The 25,155-nt window shown below is 38.9% G+C and overlaps 1 protein-coding gene across 1 annotated transcript in view; it reads right to left on the bottom strand.

Moving 5' to 3' along the window:
* Positions 1–10,988: 10,988 nt before the first annotated feature.
* Positions 10,989–25,155, bottom strand: part of LOC133639838 (retinitis pigmentosa 1-like 1 protein) — a 41,062-nt gene continuing 26,895 nt past the window's right edge. Inside the window, exons 2-8 of the mRNA XM_062033483.1 lie at positions 24,515–25,155; positions 21,433–21,525; positions 21,242–21,337; positions 17,557–17,673; positions 15,181–15,414; positions 14,727–15,076; positions 10,989–13,289 (exon numbers count right to left, since the gene is read on the bottom strand). The exon at positions 24,515–25,155 is cut by the window's right edge and continues 1,000 nt beyond it. Of these exons, the coding sequence (XP_061889467.1) occupies positions 12,792–13,289; positions 14,727–15,076; positions 15,181–15,414; positions 17,557–17,673; positions 21,242–21,337; positions 21,433–21,525; positions 24,515–25,155 (2,029 nt within the window). The 3' untranslated portion in view covers positions 10,989–12,791. The remainder of the gene's footprint in view (positions 13,290–14,726; positions 15,077–15,180; positions 15,415–17,556; positions 17,674–21,241; positions 21,338–21,432; positions 21,526–24,514) is intronic.

Genomic DNA, 25,155 nt, shown 5'->3' with positions numbered 1-25,155 from the left:
GAATTTAATGCATGTTTTGTGATTATTTTCTATTCAACTAATTCATTAAAATTAGTTTATTTCAAAGGAGACAATTCAATTTCATAAAACACATGGTTAAAAAAGCCAGAATTAGCCAGAAGGATAGTTTTCATCTGTATTCCCCTAGCCATACATCCATCGATTTTCTACCGCTTGTCCCTTTTGGGATCGCGGGGGGTAAAATTACAATTTAAAAGGAAAAAAGAAAGAGAGAGACAAAGAAAAATAGCACACAATACATATACGATATGATAAAAAAAAAAAAATACGACATCACAACATAATAGTGCAAAATTACTTAATCGATCAATCAAAGTTTGTTCATATAGCCCTTAATCACCTTAATCACTCTGATCTCAACCCACATCTTGGCAAGGAAAAACTCCAAAAGCCCAACATGGGGAAACAAGCAGAAACCTTAGGAAGGGGCCGTAGTTGGGTGCCAAGTGGGGACAGTTTTTGCATTATTTGTGATAACATGAGAGTCCAGTCCATTGAGGGCTGCAGAGGGTCATAGGGGTTTTTCTTCCATGTCATAGAGGAGTGGTGACTTAGAACAGCTAGAGCCTCCTCCAGACAAGTACCACTCCAGGATAATCCATGGCCATATGGTAAACTCTCCATGCAGGTTAAGGGGGCAAAAAAGAGAAGAGTCAGGTTAACTGGTTTAAAACAGAGTTTATTCAAAAACTAGATTATATAGATGAGTTTGAAGGTGGGAGTTCTACCGAGTTGGCATCTCCAACTATTACTGGTAGGGCATTCCTAGGTAGGGACCCCGAATAGAATCCAAGTTCCCTCAAATGAGTAGTTCAAGAACTTGAGTCAGTAAAAGAATCAAGTTTCCTTCCACTATTTTACACACCATGATATTTGACAATATTGACATATGGTTTGACTTCACTAAGAGTAAGCTGTAAATAAAATTGTGCAGTGAGTCTCAGGGTCAAACTAGTTCATAACGGCTACATAGAAATTGGCTGTGTATTGTTGTATATTAGCTTGTATTTGGTATGGCAAAATACCTATATTTTAAAAGATATATTATATCTACTTTTAGATGAAATTTGACTTTTTGATCAGTCAAGCTCCAATTCTGAAATTGAAGTTACTTTTGCTATTATTTTGAAATCAATCTCTGACTTCTTGTTTTGTCCCAGTTAGTCTACGCTGGTTTGACACAGCTGTTGCTGGTTGGGTGGGTGTCCACAGTGGGTGTCACATGTCGTAACTGTCATTAAAGGAGGAACCTCCACACTGCCTCACTTGTATTTTTCCCACTTTGAAATAGCATATTTATGTTTTGAGGGAGTGCATGTCAATGACAATAATATGCATGTTTAGTACTATATGCCTTTAGTATAGTAGCAAACTAGATGAACACGTTTTTGGACAGTATATAAAATTAACCATTTCTAACCAGAACCAGGATTTTGTTTGCAAAATAACAAATGTAAAAGTTGCATGTGTTCTTGGCACATCTTCAGCCAGGTTTCAATTCTACTATGTCTGTTTACCAGCCCAGCACTAACACTGATCACCACAGGGGACAAATACTTCATTCTTATCAATGATGGCAGAGAAAGGGTCTCTGAATATATTTGTGGTACAATTTCAAATGTATGAATCATCTGGTCATTTATTGAAATTTTACATGCACTTATTCATGCAAAACAGGAGCGTGGGACCCTACGCAAAGCACATGATCTGCAAATAACATTTTTGGGGTGTGAAGGCTTGGGACTCATATTCCTTTAATTGGGAATTGAGATGAATTTGGATGAAAATTGGCCAGACATATATCAATAATGGAGGCTTGTTTGGCCTCTTTCCATCCTTCCTTCCTTCCGCTTATCCGGGGTCAGGTCATGGGGGCAGCAGCCTAAGCAGAGAAGCCCTCTCACCAGCCACTTCGTCCAGCTCCTTCCGGGATATCCCGAGGCTTTCCCAGGGCACCTGGTAAACTTAGTCTCCCCAACGTGTCCTGGATTTACCTCGTGGCCACCTACCGGTTGGACATGCCCTAAACACCTTGAGGGGCATCCTGACCAGATGCCCTAACCACCTCATCTGGATCCTCTCGACGTGGATGCAGGAGCAGGGGCTTTACTCTGAGCTCCTCCCGTGTGACAGAGCTTCTCCCCCTATCTTCGACGGAGGAAACTCATTACGGCCGCTTGTACCCGTGATATTGTCCTTTCGGTCACAACCCAAAGCTCATGACCATAGGTGAGGATAGGAACGTAGATCGACTGGTAAATTGAGAGCGTTGGCTTTCGGCTCAGCTCTTTCTTAACCACGACAGATCTATACAGGGTCCGCAGCACTGCAGACGCCGCACCGATCCGCCTATCGATCTCACAATCCACTCTTCCCTCACCCTTGAACAAGACTCTCGAGGTACTTGAACTCTTCCACTTAGGGCAACATCCCCCCCCCGCCCCCTAACCCGGAGATGGCACTCCACCCTTTTCCGAGCAAGAACCATGGACTACGACTTCTCAGACCAGTCGCTTCATACTCACCTGCGAACCGTTCCAATGAGAGTTGAAGATCACAACCAGATTAAATCAGCAGGATCACATCATCTGCAAAAAACAGAGACCTAATCTTGCAGCCACCAAAGCGGATACCCTTACAACCCTGACTGCGCCTAGAATTTCTGTTCGTAAAAGTTTTGAACAAAATCAGTGACAGAGAGCTGCCCTGGCGAAGTCCAACCCTCACTAGAAACAGGTTTGACTTATTACCGGCAATGTGGACCAGGCTCTGACAGGACAAGTCCACAAAACATGTAGACTGGTTGGGCAAAAGTCCCATGCACCCTAAAGAAACCTTCCGCGAGTGTACAGCTGATCCACATTGTTCCACCAACAGGACCAAAACCACACTGTTCCTCCTGAATCTGAGGTTAGACTATCCAGTGTAGCCTCCTCTACAGCACACCTGAATAGACCTGAAGATTGTGATCCCACGATAGTTGGAACACACCCTCCAGTGTCCACGTAATGCTGCAGAGTCGTTTGATTAATTGATCAATATAACTGAGGTCTAGTGTTGTCATTTTTTGTGGGTAGTAAATATACAGTCGTGGTCAAAAGTTTACATACACTTGTGAAGGACATGTCATGGCTGTCTTGAGTTTCCAATAATTTGTACAACTCTTATTTTTTTGTGATAGAGTGATTGGAGCACATACTTGGTCACAAAAAACATTCATGAAGTTTGGCTCTTTTATGAATTTATTATGGGTCTACTGAAAATGTTACCAAATGTGCTGGGTCAAAAGTATACATACAGCAATGTTAATATTTGGTTACATGTCCCTTGGGAAGTTTCACTGCAATAAGGCGCTTTTGGTAGGCATCCACAAGCTTCTGGTGGCATTTTTGACCACTCCTCTTGGCAAAATTGGTGCAGTTCAGCTAAATATGTTGTTTTCTGACATGGACTTGTTTCTTCAGCATTGTCAGAAGATCTTATCTTTGTCCATGTGATGTCAGATGAAACAAAAATTGAGCTGTCTGGCCACAATACCCAGCAATATGTTTGGAGAAGAAAAGGTGAGGCCTTTAATCCCAGGAACACCGGGCCTACCGTCAAGCATGGTGGTGATAGTATTATGCTTTGGGTCTGTTTTGCTGCCAAGGGAAGTGGTGCTTTAGAGAGTAAATGGGACAATAAAAAAAGTAGGATTACCTCCAAATTCTTTAGGACAACTTAAAATCATCAGCCCGTAGGTTGGGTCTTGGGCGCAGTTGGTTGTTCCAACAGGACAATGACCCCAAACACAGGTCAAAAGTGGTATAGGAATGGCTAAATCAGGCTAGAATTAAGGTTTTAGAATGGCCTTCCCAAAGTCCTGACTTAAATGTGTGGACAATGTTGAAGAAACAAGTCCATGTCAGAAAACCAACAAATTTAGCAGAACTGCACCAAATTTGTCAAGAGGAGTGGTCAAAAATTCAACCAGAAGCTTGTGGATGGCTACCGAAAGTACCTTGTTGCAGTGAAACTTGCCAGGGGACATGTAACCAAATATTAACATTGCTGTATGTATACTTTTGACCCAGCATATTTGCTCATATTTTCAGTAGACCCATAATAAATTCATAAAAGAAACAAACTTCATGAATGTTTTTTGTGAGCAACAAGTATGTGCTCCAATTACTCTATCACAAAAAAATAAGAGTTGTAGAAATTATTGGAAACTCAAGACAGCCATGACATTATGTTCTTTACAAGTGTGTGTAAACCTTTGACCACGACTGTATATTATACAAGCTGTACGCTGACTGAAGTGTATCCGAGTTTAATTGTTTTAGTAGCCTACTGTCCCTTGTGAATAGGTACTGTAATAGAAATGGCTGTTGGAATGTGAGGGATGTACTTTCTGAGATACAGTACTAGATATCTACTATCTTATAGGAGTTTTGTAAGTCAGTAAGAATGCGAACAGCAGGACCATAAACATGCTAACTTAGCGGATTCACTGTGGGTGTGTTTGTGTGCTTGTCCGTCCCTGGCAATAACACATGAAATATGATTCTAATAAATCATAAGCCTATGTGCATTGTTCAGGTGTGTGTACCGACGGCATGTGGGCGGCGTGTGCGTGTGTGTGTGCTTATGTTTAACAGCTTCCAAGAGATAGAGGCCTGCGATAAAGCTGCTCTGATAAAGTTGGTATATTAGCACTTTGGCCAGGAGGTTTGACAAACATACTTTTCACACACACACAGTGACCTATTGTCTTAATAAGGGTCACTGGAGTTTACCCCAGCTGACACGTCTCCAGTCATAGGACACACTTGACAATCATTCAGATTTATATTTTTTCCATACCTATGGAGAATTTAAAGTCTTCAAATCCAAAGATGTTTTAATGGATCACCTTGCTGAGATATGTAGCAATATGTGTATGTTTTATTCTAGTGGTCCCCAACCACCGGTCCTGGGACCGATACCGGTCCGTGACGCATTTGCTACCGGGCAACACAGAAACATAAAATAATTTACAAATGACTGCATTTACTCCGGCTTAATTTTTGCCTGTCCTACAAGACCGGGGGTCAGCAACTCTTTGGTGCCGCCCTAGTGGCTCACTGGAGCATTTTTAAAAAAGGGTTTTGAAAATGGAAAAAGATGGGGGGAAAATAATTTTTTTGTTTTCATATGTTTTTTGTTTGAGGACAAACATGACACAAACCTTCCCAATTGTTAGAAAGCCCACTGTTTAATATGTTTGTGTGTATGCTTCACTGATGAGAGTATTTGGTGAATGTCGTTTTGTCCTATTCATTTCGGCGCCTCTTGAGCTCACCATAGTGTGGACTGTGACGCAACAGTTTGTTTACATGTAAAATCTTCCACTCCTTCTTTGTCTCATTTTGTCCACCAAAAGTTGTATGCTGTACGTGAATACACAAAGGTGCGCTTTGTTGACGTTATTGACTTGTTGGAGTGCTAATCAGGCATATTTAGTGGGGTCGCAGTGCATGACTGCAAGCTAATCAATGCTAAAAGGCTATTTAAGCTAGCTGTATGTACATATTACATCATTATGCCTCATTTGTAGGTATATTTGAGCTCATTTAATATCCTTTACTTTTATCCTCTTTGTCTATGATTTAGTTTTGCATGTCTCATGACACATTATCTGTATGTAATATTGGCTGCATTTCTCTTAGTTGTTTGTGTGCCATGTTGTTCCAGACCACAGCAAACATTACCTAGCTTGCCAAAGATTGTAATAAGTCTATTAAAAGAAGACAGCCTTAACTTGGACACACACATCTATCCTTTGGCCATTGAAAGCCAGTAATTTCCAGGAGTTATCTCACCTTCTGAGTAGCCTCTGATTTACTAATGTTTTCTAATGTTGTAAAAATGTGTAGAATAAATATTACATTTCAACATTTCTGTCAACGAAGATTTGCTTCAGCTTGCAACACAGTCATTTTGATAGTAGGCTATTATAGCTAATATAGACACTTATATCATGTGTTGTCTTCATTATAACACTTATATAAGACTTTCAAAGTCATTTTGATGGTAAGCTAATACAACTAATACGGACACACCATGTGTTGTCTTCATTATAACTATAACATTTATACACGCCTCTTCATTTTTTGTGGCTCCAGACAGATTTGTTCTTTGTATTTTTGGTACAATATGGCTCTTTCAACATGTTGGGTTGCCGACCCCTGCACTAGACCTACCAATAAGCTTGTTTATAGATAAAACTTCTCATAGGAAGTTGCCATTTGTTATAACTTAGTGACATGATACAATACACATTAATGAACATATAAAATATAAATGTGACAGATTTTAGCCAAAGGCTGATTTCCATCTGCAAAGAAACAAGCCCTGGGCCCCTACTAATTCAGCGTTATAGTAAATTGTATTTTTCATGCACTTATTTTTGCTGTATTTTAAGTGGAAAGCCGGTCCCTGAAAATAATGCCTCCATTAACCGGTTTGTGGTGCAAAAAAGGTTGAAGACCCCTGTTTTATTCCACACATGTGTGTGGTCTGTATTTTGGGTGTTGTGCCATCTGAAGGTGCATAATGTTTTAAAATTTACTGGAAGTTTTTTTTTAATTGAACAAGTCTGTTAGAGGCGCCCTCTAGTGTACATTTTGAGCTCTGCTGGCACATCAAACGTACTTGTTTTCCCCTTTTTGACGGTTTAAAAGCATATACAAGATAACATTGGAAATTCTAACTAAGCAATAATAGACAATATAAGGATTTTAAAGGAAAATATATTTAGTCATTGTGGTTTTAGTGATGTCTTAGCTTAGTACATTCAAAGAGGAAACAGAATTTATTTTTTGTTATAATTTTCAAAAAAAGAAAAAGGACTACAGACCTAAAATAAGAGAAGGATGCCTTTATAGAGAGACAATACATATTTCATGCAGATGGAAATATGGTTAAATTGGGGTGCACCAACAATGTATTCACATCCAAACTGGGTTTTTTATTCAACCAGATTCTCAAATTCAAATTTTTAAAAAACATTTATTTATATCTAATAGGAATCCATCCTTAAAAACATTGCAAACAGAAGGAGCTTTTTTAAGCCATAGAAACTTGAAAAAGTGTTATATCAAATACATGATGATAATCTGTTTGAATCAAGAGTCGTGTTGAGTCGAGAGTCGATTCTGAATCAAATAGCCAGGAACTGGAATCGGACTGAATCGGTTGGTGCCCAAAGATTCCCACTCCGATGGTTAAATGTACTCGCAAATATTCTAATTAATCAATGTCATTGTAGTAATGGGATCTCAGGGCAATCATTTTATCACAACCAGACTGGTAAGATTGTTCAGAACAGATTGATTCAATGTCTTAAAGGCCTACTGAAATGATTTTTTTTTTTTATTTAAATGGGGATAGCTGATCCATTCTATTTGTCATACTTGATCATTTCGCGATATTGCCATATTTTTGCTGAAAGGATTTAGTAGAGAAAATCGACGATAAAGTTCGCAACTTTTAGTCGCTGATAAAAAAAAGCCTTGCCTGTACCGGAGGTAGCGTGACGTCGCAGGTTGAAAGGCTCCTCACATTTCCCCATTGTTTTCAATGCAGCGAGAGCGATTCGGACCGAGAAAGCGACGATTTCCCCATTAATTTGCGCCAGGATGAAAGATTTGTGGATGAGGAACGTGAGAGTGAAGGACTAGAGTGCAGTGCAGGACGCATCTTTTTCCGCTCTGACCGTAACTTAGGTACAAGCTGGCTCATTGGATTCCACACTCTCTCCTTTTTCTATTGTGGATCACGGATTTGTATTTTAAACCACCTCGGATACTATATCCTCTTGAAAATGAGAGTCGAGAACGCGAAATGGACATTCACAGTGACTTTTATCTCCACGACAATACATCGGCGAAACACTTTAGCTATGGAGCTAACGTGATAGCATCGGGCTTAGCTGCATATGGAAACAAAAGAAATAAGCCCCTGACTGGAAGGATAGACAGAAAATCAACAATACTATTAAACCATGGACCTGTAAATACACGGTTAATGCTTTCCAGCCTGGCGAAGCTTAACAATGCTGTTGCTAACGACGCCATTGAAGCTAACTTAGCAACGGGACCTCACAGAGCTATGCTAAAAACATTAGCTATCCACCTACGCTAGCCAGCCCTCATCTGCTCATCAACACCCGTGCTCACCTGCGTTCCAGCGATCCACGGTGCGACGAAGGACTTCACCCGATCATCCGTGCAGTCGGCGGCTAGCGTTGGATAGCGCTTCTGCTATCCAAGTCAAAGTCCTCTTGCTTGTGTTGCTGCAGCCAGCCGCTAATACACCGATCCCACCTACAACTTTCTTTTTTGCAGTCTTCATTGTTCATTAAACAAATTGCAAAAGATTCACCAACACAGATGTCCAGAATACTGTGGAATTTTGAGATGAAAACAGAGCTTTTTGTATTGGATTCAATGGAGTCCGAATACTTCAGTTTCAACGATTGACGTCACACGCATACGTCATCATACATAGACGTTTTCAACCGGAAGTTTAGCGGGAAATTTAAAATTGCACTTTATAAGTTAACCCGGCCATATTGGCATGTGTTGCAATGTTAAGATTTCATCATTGATATATAAACTATCAGACTGCGTGGTCGGTAGTAGTGGGTTTCAGTAGGCCTTTAAGGCAGTGATTCTCAAACTGTGGTACGTGGGCTTCGTCTAGTGGAAAGCCAAAGAATCAATTAAATATTCACACAGTGTTACTGTTCAAACTGTAACGTTAAAGTGGCCAAAAATATGAAAAAAATACTTGTTAAATAAAACCTCTGTTTTGAAGGCTTTTTTTACTGGAGGTCGTGATCTAAAAAAAAAGCACTACCTCACTCAGCTTGCAGGGTAAGAAGTGTTTAATGTCCAAAAAGTATAAAAAATCCAAGGTAGAGTGCAACAGGGATATGCACAAAACGAACATGAGGAAACTGCATTAAAAAATAGCTTATGATAGCTAATATAAAAAATTAAAAAAACTAATTGTGAAAGCTCCTCTGACACTCAAGACACCAAACCTTTGCAATCATCCCAGACCCTCAAAGAAATGTGACTGGCTTAAATACTGCCCATGGGTGAGGATTAGCAGCAGGTGAAAATCATAATACTTATCACTCCCAGGTGATGAAGACAGCACTAAAAGGCAGTGTGAAGCTAGCGTAGGGAAAATACAACCAGAACAGGAAAATTAAAAAAATAAGGGCACAAGATAGGAAGTGAACCACAGGAAAAACACAGAAAAAACAAAACAAAGAACGGCTTGGCCATTATGTCTTTAATGAACATTTACGCCTACTGCGCCACTGTATTTTAATGATAATCATTATGGTAACACTTGGAGAGCCAAATGTTTTCTGAAGGTTGTACAACGTTTGAGAACCACTGTCCTAAAGTTTAATATATTGTTTGTTTTAGTCCTGTTGCAGACAAGGTGGAATTGGAAACAAGTAAAACGTGACAACTATCGCTGATGGGACTGTGCACCTTCTGGAAATCCTGCATTAGATTTGAGGACATCACATTGGTGTTTCACTTCAAAACTGTACAATCACAGCATATCACATTTGACTCTTTGCAAACAGAAAAAAACACAACAGTGGCAATTTGTAGCATCTTTTTCTCAATAAATTACATTTATTATTATTATTAAAATTACAGAACACAAAGTTTGCCCTGTGGTTGGCTGGTGACCTGTTCAGGGTGTAACCCGCCTCTCTCCCGAAGTCAGCTGGGATAGGCTCCAGCTCACCCGTTCCCCTAATGTGTGTTAATTAATTCATATTTAATAAGTTAATGGTAGATATCTGTTTTGTACTGTGTGTGTATACAATATATATATACATACATATATACAGAGGTGGGTAGTAACACGCTACATTTACTCGGTTACATCCACTTTTTGGATCAACTGGATTTGGCAGCAGTTTTAATGCTATGTACATTTTACTTTTACTTGAGTTTTTTTGTAAATAAGAAACTACTTTTACCTTGTTTTATTGAGTTTAATTTCGATCACTGTAGTAGTAAATATAAATACTGTAGTAGGGTCTCTCTTTCACACACACACACACACACACACACACACACACACACACACACACACACACACACACACACACACACACACACACACACACACACTACAATCAAAGTTGGTGTGTGGAAGTACTATTAAAAATAGTTACGAAATATATCAAAAGTTAGTCACTAGTTACTCAGTACTTGAGTAGTTTTTTTTTCCAGTGAATACTTACTCTTATTCAAGTAGCTATTTTGATGACTTATTTTTGCTTTTACTTGAGTCCCATTACTGTAAAGCAGTGTTTCTTAACCATAGGGCCGGGGCCCACTGTTGGGCTGAAAGCCCCCCCTAGTGGGCTGCAATCTGTTTCTCAGCTGGGGGTCTGTATGAGCCACAGCCGTACTCAGTTGTAATACACTTTTCCACCACTTGTGGCAGTAATGACAATATCAAACACACAGAAGAAGTCTGGACCTAAATTTATAGAGAAGTTTCTTAAGAGCAAACATTATGACTAAAGTGGTAAAGCTGAATTTGTTTATTGAAGAAACAATTATACTATATATATTATCTCATTGTAGTCGAGGTTTCTGTGGTTTATCTGTTATACAGTGCTCAATAGAGCGGAATATACGTTAGGTCAGGAAAAAACACGGGGGCTATTTCATCCCTACAAGTCTGTTTCGCAGGTTTCCCTGCTCTTCAGGGGATTCCTGAGGAGCAGGGAAACCTGTCAGGTTCAGAGGATTCAGGGGATTCCTAAAGAGCAGGCAAACCTGCGAAACAGGCTTGTAGGTTTCGCAGGTTTCCTTGCTCTTCAGGGGATTCCTGAAGAGCAGGGAAACCTGTGAAACAGGCTTGTAGGGATGAAATAGCCTCTGTGTTTTTTCCTGACCTAACGTATATATTATCTCATTATTAATTTAGTTTATTTATTTTAGCACAGTATGTAAATACATTTTTCCTTTGTTATTTATGAGTCCATGTTTATGCAGTGTATTTGGTCAGTATATATTTTTCTAATCAGCCTGATCAAAACTTAATATTTATGTGTTAAATAAATAAAAATATTTGCTATTAACACATGGTTACATATTATTTGACAATTGTAATTGTAAGTATGCTAGATATAATTATTGAATATGCTTAAAAACAAGAGTAAGATTACTAATTTAGCCTTACATTTTGAGTGGGCCCTGGGCCTCTCTGTAGTGGAAAAGTTGGGCCCCAAGGTCAAAAATGTTAAAAACCCCTGCTGTAAAGTAACGGTACTCTTACAGGAGTACAATGTTTAGCTACTCTACTGACCTCTGCACGTACAGTATATCAAATCAAATCAAATCAACTTTATTTATAAAGCACCGAAGAAACGGTATCCTCTTGCAGTGGACATTTTTTTTCTTTAGTCAGTTACAAATAGCCCTGTTATGCAAAACCCAAATGTCCACTGCAGAGGGAGCTGTCTCTTTGGAGAATAAACACTGTGGACATTCAGCTGTAAAGCTGACAACATTTGATCTGCCCTTTGTATCAATGTCATTTAACATAGAGTAGTATCATTGTTGTAAGACTATCTGAAGTGTTATATTTGGAAACATCCATTTCACTTACCATTTAATTTAAAATAAATAGGTTATCAGATGTTTTTTTTAGCAGTGCTTTCAAACGATTAATTTTTTATAGCAGATTAATGACACTTGTAAATTTTGATTAATGGCGATTAATCACAGTAAATTACTTGCTTGCATAATTTAAAGAAACTTTAAAAAAAGACACCAATATTTTGACACAAAGCAATTTTATCATCAGAATGTCAAACATTTTTTTTTATATTTCACGTGAATGTTTGTAATTTTTTTGCTAAAACTTTGGTAGCAGTTGTATCTAAAATTTAATAATAATGAAAAATTTGTTGGAGTCTCCTCACTCATCTTTGCAGTGATGTATGCGATGACCTCATCACTGACCGTGTAAGATTAAATCGATTAGAAAAAAACTTAGATTTATATATTTTTTGCTTCGATTAATCGTTTGAGTCTAATTAATAACAATTGCAAAAAAATTTAAATATACGGCCATATTTTACGCATGGCCACTGCACTAGAGCTCTCACGAGAGCGGTGGTGAGTGGACGCTGCGATTTGTGGGGCAGCAAACTTTTTTTTTTTCCAAATAATGAACACATGTTAAAGGTGCAATTCCAATGTTGCTGGTGTGCATTTATTAGAAAAAATAGTGAAGATTATAGGAAGCAGGAAAAAATTGTTTATTTGAACTATTTTCCCCCAAATACGATTTCAGGTGTGTTTTTTCCTATTACTCGATTATCCGAACAAAATAATCGATAGATTACTTGATTACTTAAATAATGGATAGCTGCAGCCCTAGACCGTGTAACAACCCATGCCTTTTTTCAAGTAACCATCCGTGGTTGAGGTAAAGAAGGACACATTGTCAAAATAAATCTGCGTACTGCGATAATTTGTTGTGATTAATCTTATGATGTGTTAAATTTGACAGCCCTAATTTTTTGTTATGTTTTTTGTACCCAGGTAGGCATTGTACACCTTGGCAAATGTTCTCTCCCATTCTCTGTTTTGCCGTCCTTGTTCATTTTCTAGAATCCCAATATGCAGAAAAGCCCCTGCAAGGCTGCTGCTTCTGTGGTTTTTCACCCTGCACCATTCTAATTCATCTCACTGCTTCCTCCAACGATTTTTGGGTTTCTCCTCACACTCAGGCCCCTTGCAGGCGGCGGAGGCGGCTGAGGTTTGAGGTGTCGGGGCAGGCTTGGCTGGGGCGGGCATGGCCTTGCTGACACTCATAAGTAGATTGGGGAGCTCCTGCGAGATGGCCTTCTCTAAGCGATCCAGCATGCAGTCGCCGCGCCAGCTGCAGTAGTAGCACAGCTGCTGGAAGTTGGAGATTGGATTCACGCCGAAGAAATCCTGATAGGCCTCCTTACTAGGCAGGTCAAACTTGCTGACGTTAGTCTTGGCCAGAATGGACTTGAAGATGTAGTACTTGTCTGGGTCAGTGACGATGTCGTGGAACACCTCATAGGGGTCATTAAACCAGCCCACCTTGTCGTAGTAGGTCTGCAGATAACGGTCCACAAGGAGGGCATGGATGCGCACACGGATGCCATGCTGCCGGACGAACGCAATCTTATTCTCGATCTGGTTCTCAATCACCTGCAGGGACAAGAACAAGGTATGAGGATGAAGGAAAAGATACTGGTACGAAAAGTATGTTTGTAGGGTAGCATGTCACTTCTTGGTTTAGAATGTGTCATCACCTGTTTGAAAGATTTGGACTCTGTCACTTGGGGGGAGGGTACTGTCATGATCTGTTTCTGTTTATTTTTTTAATTTTGGACTTTGGGACATCTGGAATATGTCCCTTGGGGGGAAGGTACTGTCACAATCTTTTTCTGGCTGTCTTGTATTGTTCCACATGCGCTCATTTGTGTCATCAGTTGCAACTGTGTCTTTTCCTGGCCCTTGTTTCCTCCAATTGGCTCACTCCGTTCTCTTTTGTCTAGGCAGGTGTATTCAGTTGCCTAATTATTCTGTGTATTTAGTACACAGGTTGTTGTCTTGTCTTTGTATTCAGTTGTCGAATTATTCTGTGTATTTTGTTCACAGTTTGTCTGGTTCTTGACCGGACGTCATATGTCCTTTTTGGTGAGTCCTGTTCCAAGCTAGTGTTTGTTCTAATAGCTTTTTCCCTTGTTTTGTGTGCTTTGGACAGTTCTACTTTGTTTGGTATTTTTGGGATCCTGAGTTACTCAGGTCTTTTGGATTAAACCTCTTTGAGCAACACTCCATTGCTGCTTTGTCCTTGCTACCCTCCTTTTTACTGTCCACCTCATCTTGACACCACATCTCGACCATGACAGAAGCAGTTTTATTTTTTTATCAATGATGCATATTTCTGTTGTTATTGATATCATATTACGCCTATACTAGCTCACCTGCACTGGCTTCCTGTGCACTTAAAATGCGACTTTACGGTTTTACTACTTACGTATAAAATACTACACGGTCTAGCTCCATCCAATCTTGCTGATTGTATTGTACCATATGTCCCGGCAAGAAATCTGCGTTCTAAGAACTACGGCTTATTAGTGATTCCCAGAGCCCAAAAACAGTCAGGTGACCACAGATGACGTGCTAGCTGTTCAAAGTCGGGACCCAGGGTGTAGCACTCATCTGTGCATCAGTTGGGGACGTCTCTGCGCTGCTGACTTGTCTACATTTAACATTGTCAACATCTGCGGTCCCCTCCAAGGTTTCTCATTGTGCCCATTGGGTTGAGTTTTTTCTTGCCCTGATGTGGTATCTGAGCCAAGGATGTCGTTGTGGCTTGTGCAGCCCTTTGAGACACTTCTGATTAAGGGCTATATGAATAAACTTTGATTGATTGATTGATTGATTGACTTTTACTGTCCACCTCATCTTGCCACCACATCTCGACCATGACAGAAGGAGTTTCAATTTTTATCAATGGTGCATATTTTTGTTATTTATTTGGTAATGCTTGCAAAATATTGATATTGTTACATTCTCTCACACTTGACAGCTAGTGCTTGATGGATCCTAAGACACCATGTCAATAAAAAGTCATACCTGGTTGAGGTCCTCTAGCAGAGAGATCTCCTCTTTCATAAAAAGGTCCTGACTGGTATCTACTGCATAATCCTGAGGCCAGAAAGAGCTCACATACACCCGAGGAGGTTCCGTGGCATTGATGAGGGGCGCCATGCTCCAGAACAGGGCCCCGTAGACCCTCATAAGGTCCTGGGTGGAGAGACTGTCAGCCTTGTTGAGGATTATGCGGATTTGGGACTCGCGTCCCTTCATCAGTCTGAAGAGCATTTCAAGCTCCCCACCAACGTCAAGTTTGGTGGGGTCGAACACCAGGAAAATGAGATCAGCTCGGTCAATGAACCACTGGCACACCTCGTTGTAAGGGTATCCTAAAGGTGGGGGGTACAGTACGTGGTTTAAGTTTTACAAGACACCCGTGTATGTACAGTAACTGATTCACCAAAAGACAATCAGGATTAATCCCATAGGTCACCTCTCTCCTGCTGTTTGCGGTTTTCGATGATGCCGGGGGTATCAACAATGGTGACCCTCTCAAGCAGCTTGTGGGGCATCTCGTAGCCCACCAGTCGTTCCAGGAAACTTTGACCAAACTTTTCCAAGGGGGAGAAGGAACGCGAGGTGTCGGCGGCCATGACGACGCCCTCTATTGTGCGCAACTTTTCTCCGTGCATAATGACGGTGTACTCGGATGTAGTGGGTTCAGCACCTGGCAGAAGGGTATCAATATAATATTTCTTTGGACTGTTGGATGGGCTGTTTCATCCCACTTGTCAGTATTTAGAAGTTGGGGAAAATGTGGTTGGTTGTCAAACTCATATCTTGCCATATCTTGTCATTGAAATTATGGTACAGAAATGTACAACATTAGGATCAGAGCTTACCTACATAGTCTTCTCTAGAGTAAGACAGACATGAGGTGGGTTATTCAGCTGCTGAGTATTGCAGTCCCTCCAGGAATTCACAATGTCGTGATCACGCAAATTCAACCTAATTACAGTACATATATGCGGCCTTGCAACTTTTAAACGACACAATTGTTGTCCTCCTGCTTATCAGACCTACTTCTGGTTCATGTATTTAGCGCTAAACCTTCTGGGTAATGCCGTTTGTAAATATTTAGCAACCACCAGCATTCTCACTTCCTAGTTTACATGTATGTATATATTTATTTAATATTTATTTATCCCAGACAAATAAGAGAAGATTCTCATTTACAATGCTGATTTAGTGAAGAGGCAGCCTTTACATGTCAGAGATGTTGAAGGGTAATGATATACTCTCATTGTCTCTCATTTATCAACAAAAAGGATCGCTAAATATTGCTCTCAACAGTTCACAAATGCTGTTAAAGTGCGGGGGTAAATGTGTTTGAACATAAATGAATGTTAAAGATGGACAAACACTTTTGAAGCGTAAACATACACAGGTAACGTTAGCCACTTGTGGACAACAAAGCAGAACACCTTTGGTGGTGTTTCTTTCTACTATGATAATTCATTATTAATATCTTTAGTTATAATTAATTTAAACAATACAGCACTGTGACAATGAGCTCTGAGTATGTGCTTTGACCGCCTGTCTACTTTTAAGTCTGTGCGGTATAAAACGAGTAAAACATCAATACAATTTTGTTTAAAAAAACAAAAAGCATTGGGGTAAAGTTTCAAGGAACACTTTAATTGTCAATAAAAAAAATCATAAAATCACAAGTTGATTCAATGTTATTGAAACACATAACATTAAAAAGCTGCCGCAAATTTAGGCATTTAAAGCCGCAACAATCACAAAAAAAGCCTGCGAAATCCTAGAAGGCCTAAAGTTCGTCTTTTAGGCTTTTACACACAAAAAATTGTTCATGACAAAACAATTGCTACCCTTAAAAAGTGTGAACGGAAAACTAAAGTTTAAATAGTTATTAACTACACGGTTAATACACTGTTGTTAGTCTTGATGCTAGCAAGACATTCCAGTTGGCGTTGGTCCTCAGACTCCCTTTGGGGTTGGTTATCACATATACCAGGGGTCCTATATATATATATATATATATATATCCATCCATCCATCCATCCACTCTCTAACGCTTATTCCCTTCGGGGTCGCGGGGGCGCTGGAGCCTATCTCAGCTACAATCGGGCGGAAGGCGGGGTACACCCCGGACAAGTCGCCACCTCATCGCATATATATATATATATATATATATATATATATATATATATATATATATATATATATATATATATATATATATATATATATATATATATATGTATGTATATATATATGTATATATATACATATGTATATGTATATATATGAATGAATGAATTAAATAAGTTTATTTCGGTCATATAATCAACCATCAACCATTTTGTGTGACCAGTTTAACAGTACAGATTCGACATATTTAACAATCATACATATTTACACACAAAAAGAAAAGAAAAGAAAAAGAATGACCGAAAAAGGAATAGGCTGAAGCCAAAGCTTATATTTGCCTATCCTATACATTCACTGAAAATTATTTTGTGTTAAGATGCATGAAGTTAGGTATTTATCAACAGGTACATTTTACATTTTAATAACAACGTGACAACCAACCCATTGTTGTCACAATGTGTCAGAGAGATAGTTTATTAGCTCGTTGTTAGAATGAGAGGGATACACATTTCAAGCCAACACTTTAAGCTTGTATTCAATGTAGGAATGACTAGGAACATGTTTTGATGATCAGCTATTTACACTGGAGTAAAAAGTGTGACAACCTGTTGAAAAACTGAAAGTTGCAGATTTGAGACCCAATGTGACTCAAATGCTAAATAAAACTGTGTGGTCAAGTACATTCACCAACCTGTATAGAGTTCTTGTGATGTGCCATGAAGACCGAGCAGGTAGTTGATCATAGAGGACTTGCCAACACTCCAGGGTCCAAGGAACAGAACCATAGGCTTTGAGTGTATCTCTCCATCTGCAATGGAATTGGAGAAAAAAAGGTCATTAATGTCGGATTTATTTTACAGGGAAGTTAATTAATTAACTCATATTATGTTCTACATATAGTGAATGTTCATATTCCCCTTGGAGAAAGCAAACCACCAAGTGTAGTTAAATAGTGGTATTTCAGTTTGAGCACATAAATAGATAAGGCCCCTTAGTTTGATATTCGCAGGTGGATTGGATCACTTCTCATAGGAAAGATTCCCTAATTGGGACTTTGGAATGCAAAAGTGATAACCATATCCTTGAGAGGAGACTACCTGTCTAGCTCAACGCCAACATTTAAGTTTTGACTTGAATCAGTTGTTTTCCAGACACTTACACACAAACATCTCCTTTTATGGTCAGGATGTGCTCTCCTGACCCAGCACACACACACAGACAGGAGGTAGGAATATAAGACCGGTGGTTTGGCTTCTCCAGTTTAAAAGTCCTTCATTTTTTTGACCTAGGTTCCCCCGGGTACGGCAGACCTATGATGACGCTCGCTTGTAATAAAGCAACTTTTGCTTCAGTAAAGCATCTCCGATGTCTGTTTTGATCCAGCCACACTGCCATGACATCCTTCTGTCCGGACGAGGATGACCAGACCAGAAATACACTTCAACAGCTATTTTTAAAAGCCGGTGTTTTTAAAAAGCTTTTTTTTAATTTTCAATGCACTGCATCAGACTTCCCTAACATTCTTGCCTGTGCCGTCTTGTGGCCATAATTACTGGTTACAAGCAGAAAAACGAGCAAATAAATACATAATGTAATCAATAAATATAATAGAAAGATTAAAAACTAATCAATAAATAAAATACAAATAAATGTAGTCTGAAACCACATCTTATTGTGTTGTTTCACAGCAATGGTGTCACAAACTCGCATGGCTGCAGTTGTTGTGACCCCAAGATGCAGGAACCATGAGGACGACGCTCAGGTAAGAGGATTTTAATAGGATAAACAGAGAGAAAGCAGTCTTGCATGTAACAGTTCAAACATAAATCAATCCTCGAGCACTGAGGACTGCGCGAGACAAGCATAAATATGAACCTGCTGATTAGCATCTGGTGTGGACCGGCTGCCAATAAACAGCAGGTGAGGGGAAAAACACGGCGCTCAGCGGGACAAGCAGAAGTTGTTTTTACCAATGTTTTTGGCGTGGTTACGGCTGACTATGAACAGTTTTTGCTATAAAGTGATCGATGGACCTCCTGTCTTCCTTAAAGCATCTCGACAGGCGTTACGATAATTAACCAGTGTTGACGAACATTGTTTTATCTATAGTGGCTGCTAGTCGTCAATCGTCACTCACAGAGTTGCTTTCTAAAATCCCACAGAATACATTTTTATGTGTTAATTTTGTTTCGAGTTCAGATGGGTTTGGATTTTTTGCGTGGAATAGATTTGCTGTGGGCAGAGGATGTTGCCCGTGACCCCAGCTACCTCAGAACTGTTCTTTCTCAGAACAAAAATCTCTGAAAGTCTGTAGATGAGTGGCAAATGGTGATATTACAAAGATGGTAAAAAGCCTCATATGTATTATTTTACCTGAACTACTCATCTTTCAAAATCAGGAGAGTTCCGGTCTGGATAGGAAACCCTCTCCCCTACCTTTATTTTTCCTGTATTTTAACTTAACCCAGCAGGCACAAGACATAAAAACAACGTTGAGATTTAGTTGAATTAGGTCCTGACGTTGAGCAACTCAAACCTAACATTGCAACATCATGCTTTTTGACGAGGTTTATTCAATATTGGGTTCTGACGTTGATTTGACTATTGAATTTTGGTTATTCCCCAACCAATATTCTACAACACAAATACAACGTTAAAACAACATGCTTTTTGACAACGTTTATTCAATGTCAGGTTGTGACGTTGATTTGACCATTGATCCAACGTTGGACACCAATGTTGTCTCAGTTTACAAATACAACATTTGTGCATCGTTGTTTCAAAGTCAGTTTTAAAGGGTATGTATAATCAAGGTTGTATCAATGTCATCAGTATAACACATTCAACAGCCCAGGAGTAATTTGTTTGACTTGTCTAAATGACCTTGCTAATGTTTTCCTCGTCGTAGAATTGATGTTTGCCGATTTATTGCGGTGGTAATATAAAATAGAGCTTTTATTTTGAAACACCCACAACAAGGTGTTGTAGATCAGTATCAGCTGCAATGGCGAGAACTACAAGATACAGAAGTGTGCTCAACATTAACTTATCACTAAGTGAATATCAATGCTGTCTATGGTATTTTTAGCACCTGGTTGAGGAGGAAACAAGGTTGGTTGTATAATTTGTTATGTAATTGTATTTTTTTTGTTCACCGGGTAAACAATTTAGCGATTTTCACCCACTAGAGACTGCCATCACCCTTGCACTTTAGTAAAAGTGAAACAATGCACAATTTATAAGGTACATTTTATGTATGTATGAATGTATATATATATAGTCCATTATTCAGACAAGGTAAGAAAAGGGACATGTTTAAAGAGTTTAGTAGGTACACAATGGTAATAGCACTCAAGGTAAAGATTGTCAAGGTAGTTACTATAAAGTAGTGCAATGAATAACACAAAAAGGTAAAGGTAAAACACTGTTAAGAGTTACCAAATGTCTTTTGTTATTTTTGTAGCTCTTTTTGTTACCATCAGTTTAAGAGACAATCTATTCCAGTGGTCCCCAACCACCGGGCCGTGGCCCGGTACCGGTCCGTGGACCGATTGGTACCGGGCCGCGGCCGCACAAGAAATTTAAAAAAAATAAAAATATATATATATATATATTTTTTTTTTTAAATTAAATCAACATAAAAAACAGAATATATACATTATATATCAATATAAATCAATACAGCCTGCAGGGATACAGTCCGTAAGCAAACATGATTGTATTTCTTTATGACAAAAAATAAAAAAATAAAAAATAAAAATATATTTTTTACTACCCTTCCCCCCCGGTCCGTGGGACAAATTTTCAAGCATTGACCGGTCCGCAAGTACAAAAAGGTTGGGGACCACTGATCTATTCAACTCGGTATGCGACACCATGTGTTAAAAAAAATTGACAGACAAATGTTATTAAAAGTTGGCCTTATTTTTTAAATGCAAATGTTTAGGTATGATACATAGCACCAGATACTGAACCGTACCCCACACATGCACCAACTGATGAACGTTAAAGTTAAAGTACGACTGATTGTCACACACACACACTATGTGTAGTGAAATTACCCTCTACATTTGACCCATCCCCTTGTTCCACCCCCTGGGAGGTGAGGGGAGCAGTGAGCAGCAGCGGTGGCCGCGCCCCGGAATCATTTTGGTGATTTAACCCCCAATTCCAACCCTTGATGCTGAGTGCCAAACAGGGAGGCAATGGGTCCCATTTTTATAGTCTTTGGTATGACTCGGCCGGGGTTTGAACTCACAACCTACCGATCTCAGGGCGGACACTCAAACCACAAGGCCACTGAGCAGGACGGATCTGATCTAACCTTATCTTAACTCAGATATGTGACACATCAAATGATTTGTTGCGTGGCTCACCTGAGACTTCATGCTGCCTGAGTTCATTGTACTTGTAGGTTTGCTCTACTGGTTTGATGGCGGTGTGGTAGACGTTCAGAAGCTTCTTCATTGCGGCTAAAAAGACGTAAAGACAATATGAGTGGGACAACACGCTACAGTGTGTGGTGTTTGCATCACAGTTTAAATCATATTTAGATTCCATTCCTTACCTGTCAACTGAGCTGAGGGTTCAGCAGCTGCCAGTCGCAGTGTGTCCTCAATGTGGGAGAGGTCCCTCAGTGCTGGACCCTCATTTACTTTTCCTGGTTAGAGGAGCAGATTTTTAGTCGGAATGATTGATGTTGCGAAACCACCCGCTTGGTAGGTGTGGCGGGTCGATCCAAATATCAATAATAACAATACAACGGTTTATATCAATGTCAGATTGTTACTTGTGTAAGAAGATTGAGATTGTTTTAGTTCTCTTCTATGTTTTTTGTTTTGTTGTTCATATTGTTGAAACAGCTGTCAAACAATTAAAATATTTAATTGCGATTAATCGCATTTTGTCTGCAGTTAACTAATTAATCTTGATTGATCACAGCTATATAGGAGTTTTTTTTCCTCGAAGAAAATCTACTTAGACCATGGGTGTTAAACGGATCAGGCTTTATCAGGTTTTGTCAGGCCCGCGGGATGAGTTTGCTAAGTATAAAAATGAGCGGAATTTTTTGAATGAAAGACACTGCTGTTCTAAATTTGTCCACTAGATGTCACAATAGCAATTATTTGCATCTTTGTAGATAATGCTACATACTGTATGTAAAAAAAGTTGATGTTAGTGCACCAGTCGAGGAAAATGAGCAAACTACATAAATAACATTGTAATTTGATTTTGATATTATTTTTTTATCTTGATAGATTGAAAATGAACACCAATGAGTTGACGGATGAACATTATCACATCATTTATTCAGAAAGTATAAATAACGACAAATAAAGATAGAATACTATTAACCGCAACATGTAAGTGTAAAAAAACCCCAACAACATTATGATTTGTACATTTTCAGAATATGCTTGTTCTATTTTTAAACAAAGAAAACAACCTGAAGTTTTCTTTATTTTTAAGTTATCGTGCCGTGATTTTACCAGTCCGGCCCACTTGGGAGTAGATTTTTCTCCATGTGGACCCCGATCTAAAATTTGTTTGACACCCCTGATTTAGACAGAACATTTTTAAGTTTTTAGTATCAATATGGGACTGCACAGTGTTTTCGTCTTCATGGAAATGTTTGTTTATTTTAAACATTATGCTTTTTTAAACAGCTCAACACGAACTAAACACACACACTCTTTTAGACACTCTCTCTCTCTCTCTCTCTCTCTGGCAATGTATTTACTTGGTATTAGATAGACACCAACATTTGCCGTATCACCCACCTTTGAAGGGAATTATAATGGTTTACTTTATTTCCAACAAGCTTGACAAAATTGCATTAAAGAAAATGTCATATTTATCACGCAAGGATGTCAACATTAATAAAATGAATATTTAATAAATGTGAAAGTTTCCTGAGAGACATGTGAGTGGACCATTTGTGCTTAGAACAGGCTTGACAGTTATATCATGCTGTTGTAATCCATCATGTATTCACTTCCTTTGCTATTTTGGTGTGCTTATTTCTGTACCAGAGTTTGACGCTAATTCCTCTACAGCCACAAACAGTGTCATATTCAGTGGGATTGACACGCCCGGTAGAGACAAAGTGGACGACCGTTTAATGCCGTGACTCTTCTCTGTTACTAGTTCATCGCAATGAGAAGTGCAATGGCCAACCGGCAATGTAATTTCTGCATTGTCATTGATCAACTATTTAAGGATATATAAATAATACATAACATAAGTGAAGTTTGGTTGCAGTTGATTTCTACAAGGTGTGTGATGAATAGAAATAACATATTTCTCAAATAGTGGCCAATCAATGCATCTGTATTGTTATTTCATTGCTACGAAAGGAAATGTAATGTTAGTTTCATGTTAGAAATGTCACTATAGAAAAGATAATTACTCCTATCTAATTGATTTTTCCTGAGTTAAAAAAAAAAAAAAAAATTATATATATGTATAAAGGTGCATCTCAATGAATTAGAATAGCTTTTTTTATTTTAGTAGTTCCAAAAATAGTGAAACTCCTAAATTCTCTAAAATCACTACACACAGAGTGTTATTCATGTATTTCATATTTTTCAAACAAATTCAAAGACATCTTACAGCTAATAAAATCACGAAATTCAGTGTCTTGTAAAAAAAATTTAAATGTCAAAAAGTAGAATATTGTAAACTCCTGGTTCATGCTCTCATCAGCTTTAATTGTTTTCTTAGTCTTAATTTCTACCGCTTGTCCCGTTCGGGGTCGCTATATATATATATATATATATATATATATATATATATATATATATATATATATATATATATATATATATATATATATATATATATATATATATATATATATATATATAAAATCAAGGTTTCTGTGGTTTATCTGTTATGCAGTGCTCAATACCGGGGTAGAGCGGAATATACATTAAGTCAGGAAAACGCACAGAGGCTATTTCATCCCTACAAGCCTGTTTCACAGGTTTCCCTGCTTATCAGGTGATTTGTTTTGTTGAGAACAACGAAGAGCAGGGAAACATATATATATATATATATATATATATATATATATATATATATATATATATATATATATATATATATATATATATATATATATATATATATATATGTATGGGACGGTTTGGCGCAGTTGAGGGTTCCTGGTTTGATCCTCAGCTTCTACCACCCTAGTCACGTCTGTTGTGTCCTTGAGCAAGACACTTTACCCTTGCTCCTGATGGGAAGCGGTTAGCACCTTACATGGCAGCTACCGCCATCAGTGTGTGAATGTGTGAATGTGGAAATAGTGTCAAAGCGCTTTGAGTACCTTGAAGATACAGAAGCGCTATACAAGTATAATCCATTTACCATGTACCATATATTTCCATATCCCGGTGTGTGTGTGTATGTATAGATACTGTACTTTTCAAAGGTGGTATACTACCGACTTCAATACAAGATATGATGCTTAAATCACACTGGAAAGTTAGCGCACTCTCGGCATGCGCGTAAAGGTTGCCAACAGCCCTTTTAAATAGTGTGATTGGGGTACTTAGACGGGCTTGGATTGGATTTAGATAAACAAGAGTAGAATACTAGCTTTACAAATATTTGAAACAAATTATTTTCTTCTGGTACACTACCTTTGTCCTTAGACTGTGTAGGTTTCTTGACCTCCACAGGAGTGTCCTCCACCCGAGGAGCCTTCTCTGCTGTGGTTTCCTCTCCAAAATCTTCCAATTTTACTTCCTCAACGGACTGTGGTGTGACTTCCCCAGCTGTCTCGACTTCCGGAATAACCTGTGGCTCTGCTTCAGGCTCAGGAACAAGTTCAAGTTGTTGGGCATCTACTTCAACAACAATATTTGTAACTTCCTGTGTTCCCTCTTCAGAACCTGTTACCCCTTTTGGTTCAGCGTTATGTTCTACTTCAGGGTCTGATGTAACTTCTGGTGCATGAGATGCAGCTTCAGGTTGTGGATGAAAACCGTCATCTGCTGCAGGTCCTGATTTCACTTCTGGATCGATTGCATGTTCTGGTTCAACATCCTCATTTGCAAGTTCTGATGTGACTTCTGGTTCTACATCAGATTCTTCTTCAGGATTATTGTCTGCTTCAGATTCTGATATCATTTCTGGTTCAGCAACATCTTCCGCTTGAGGTTCTGATGTGAATGTGGGATCTGCATGATATTCCACTTCAGGGTCTGATGTAAACGCTTCAGGTTGTGGTCCAGTATTATCGTCTGCTTCAGTTTCTGACACAGGTTCTGCATTTGTTTTT

The sequence above is a fragment of the Entelurus aequoreus genome, linkage group LG22 (genome assembly GCF_033978785.1).
Source record: "Entelurus aequoreus isolate RoL-2023_Sb linkage group LG22, RoL_Eaeq_v1.1, whole genome shotgun sequence".
NCBI lineage: Eukaryota > Metazoa > Chordata > Actinopteri > Syngnathiformes > Syngnathidae > Entelurus > Entelurus aequoreus.
This window is presented reverse-complemented; position numbering and strand designations above follow the sequence as displayed.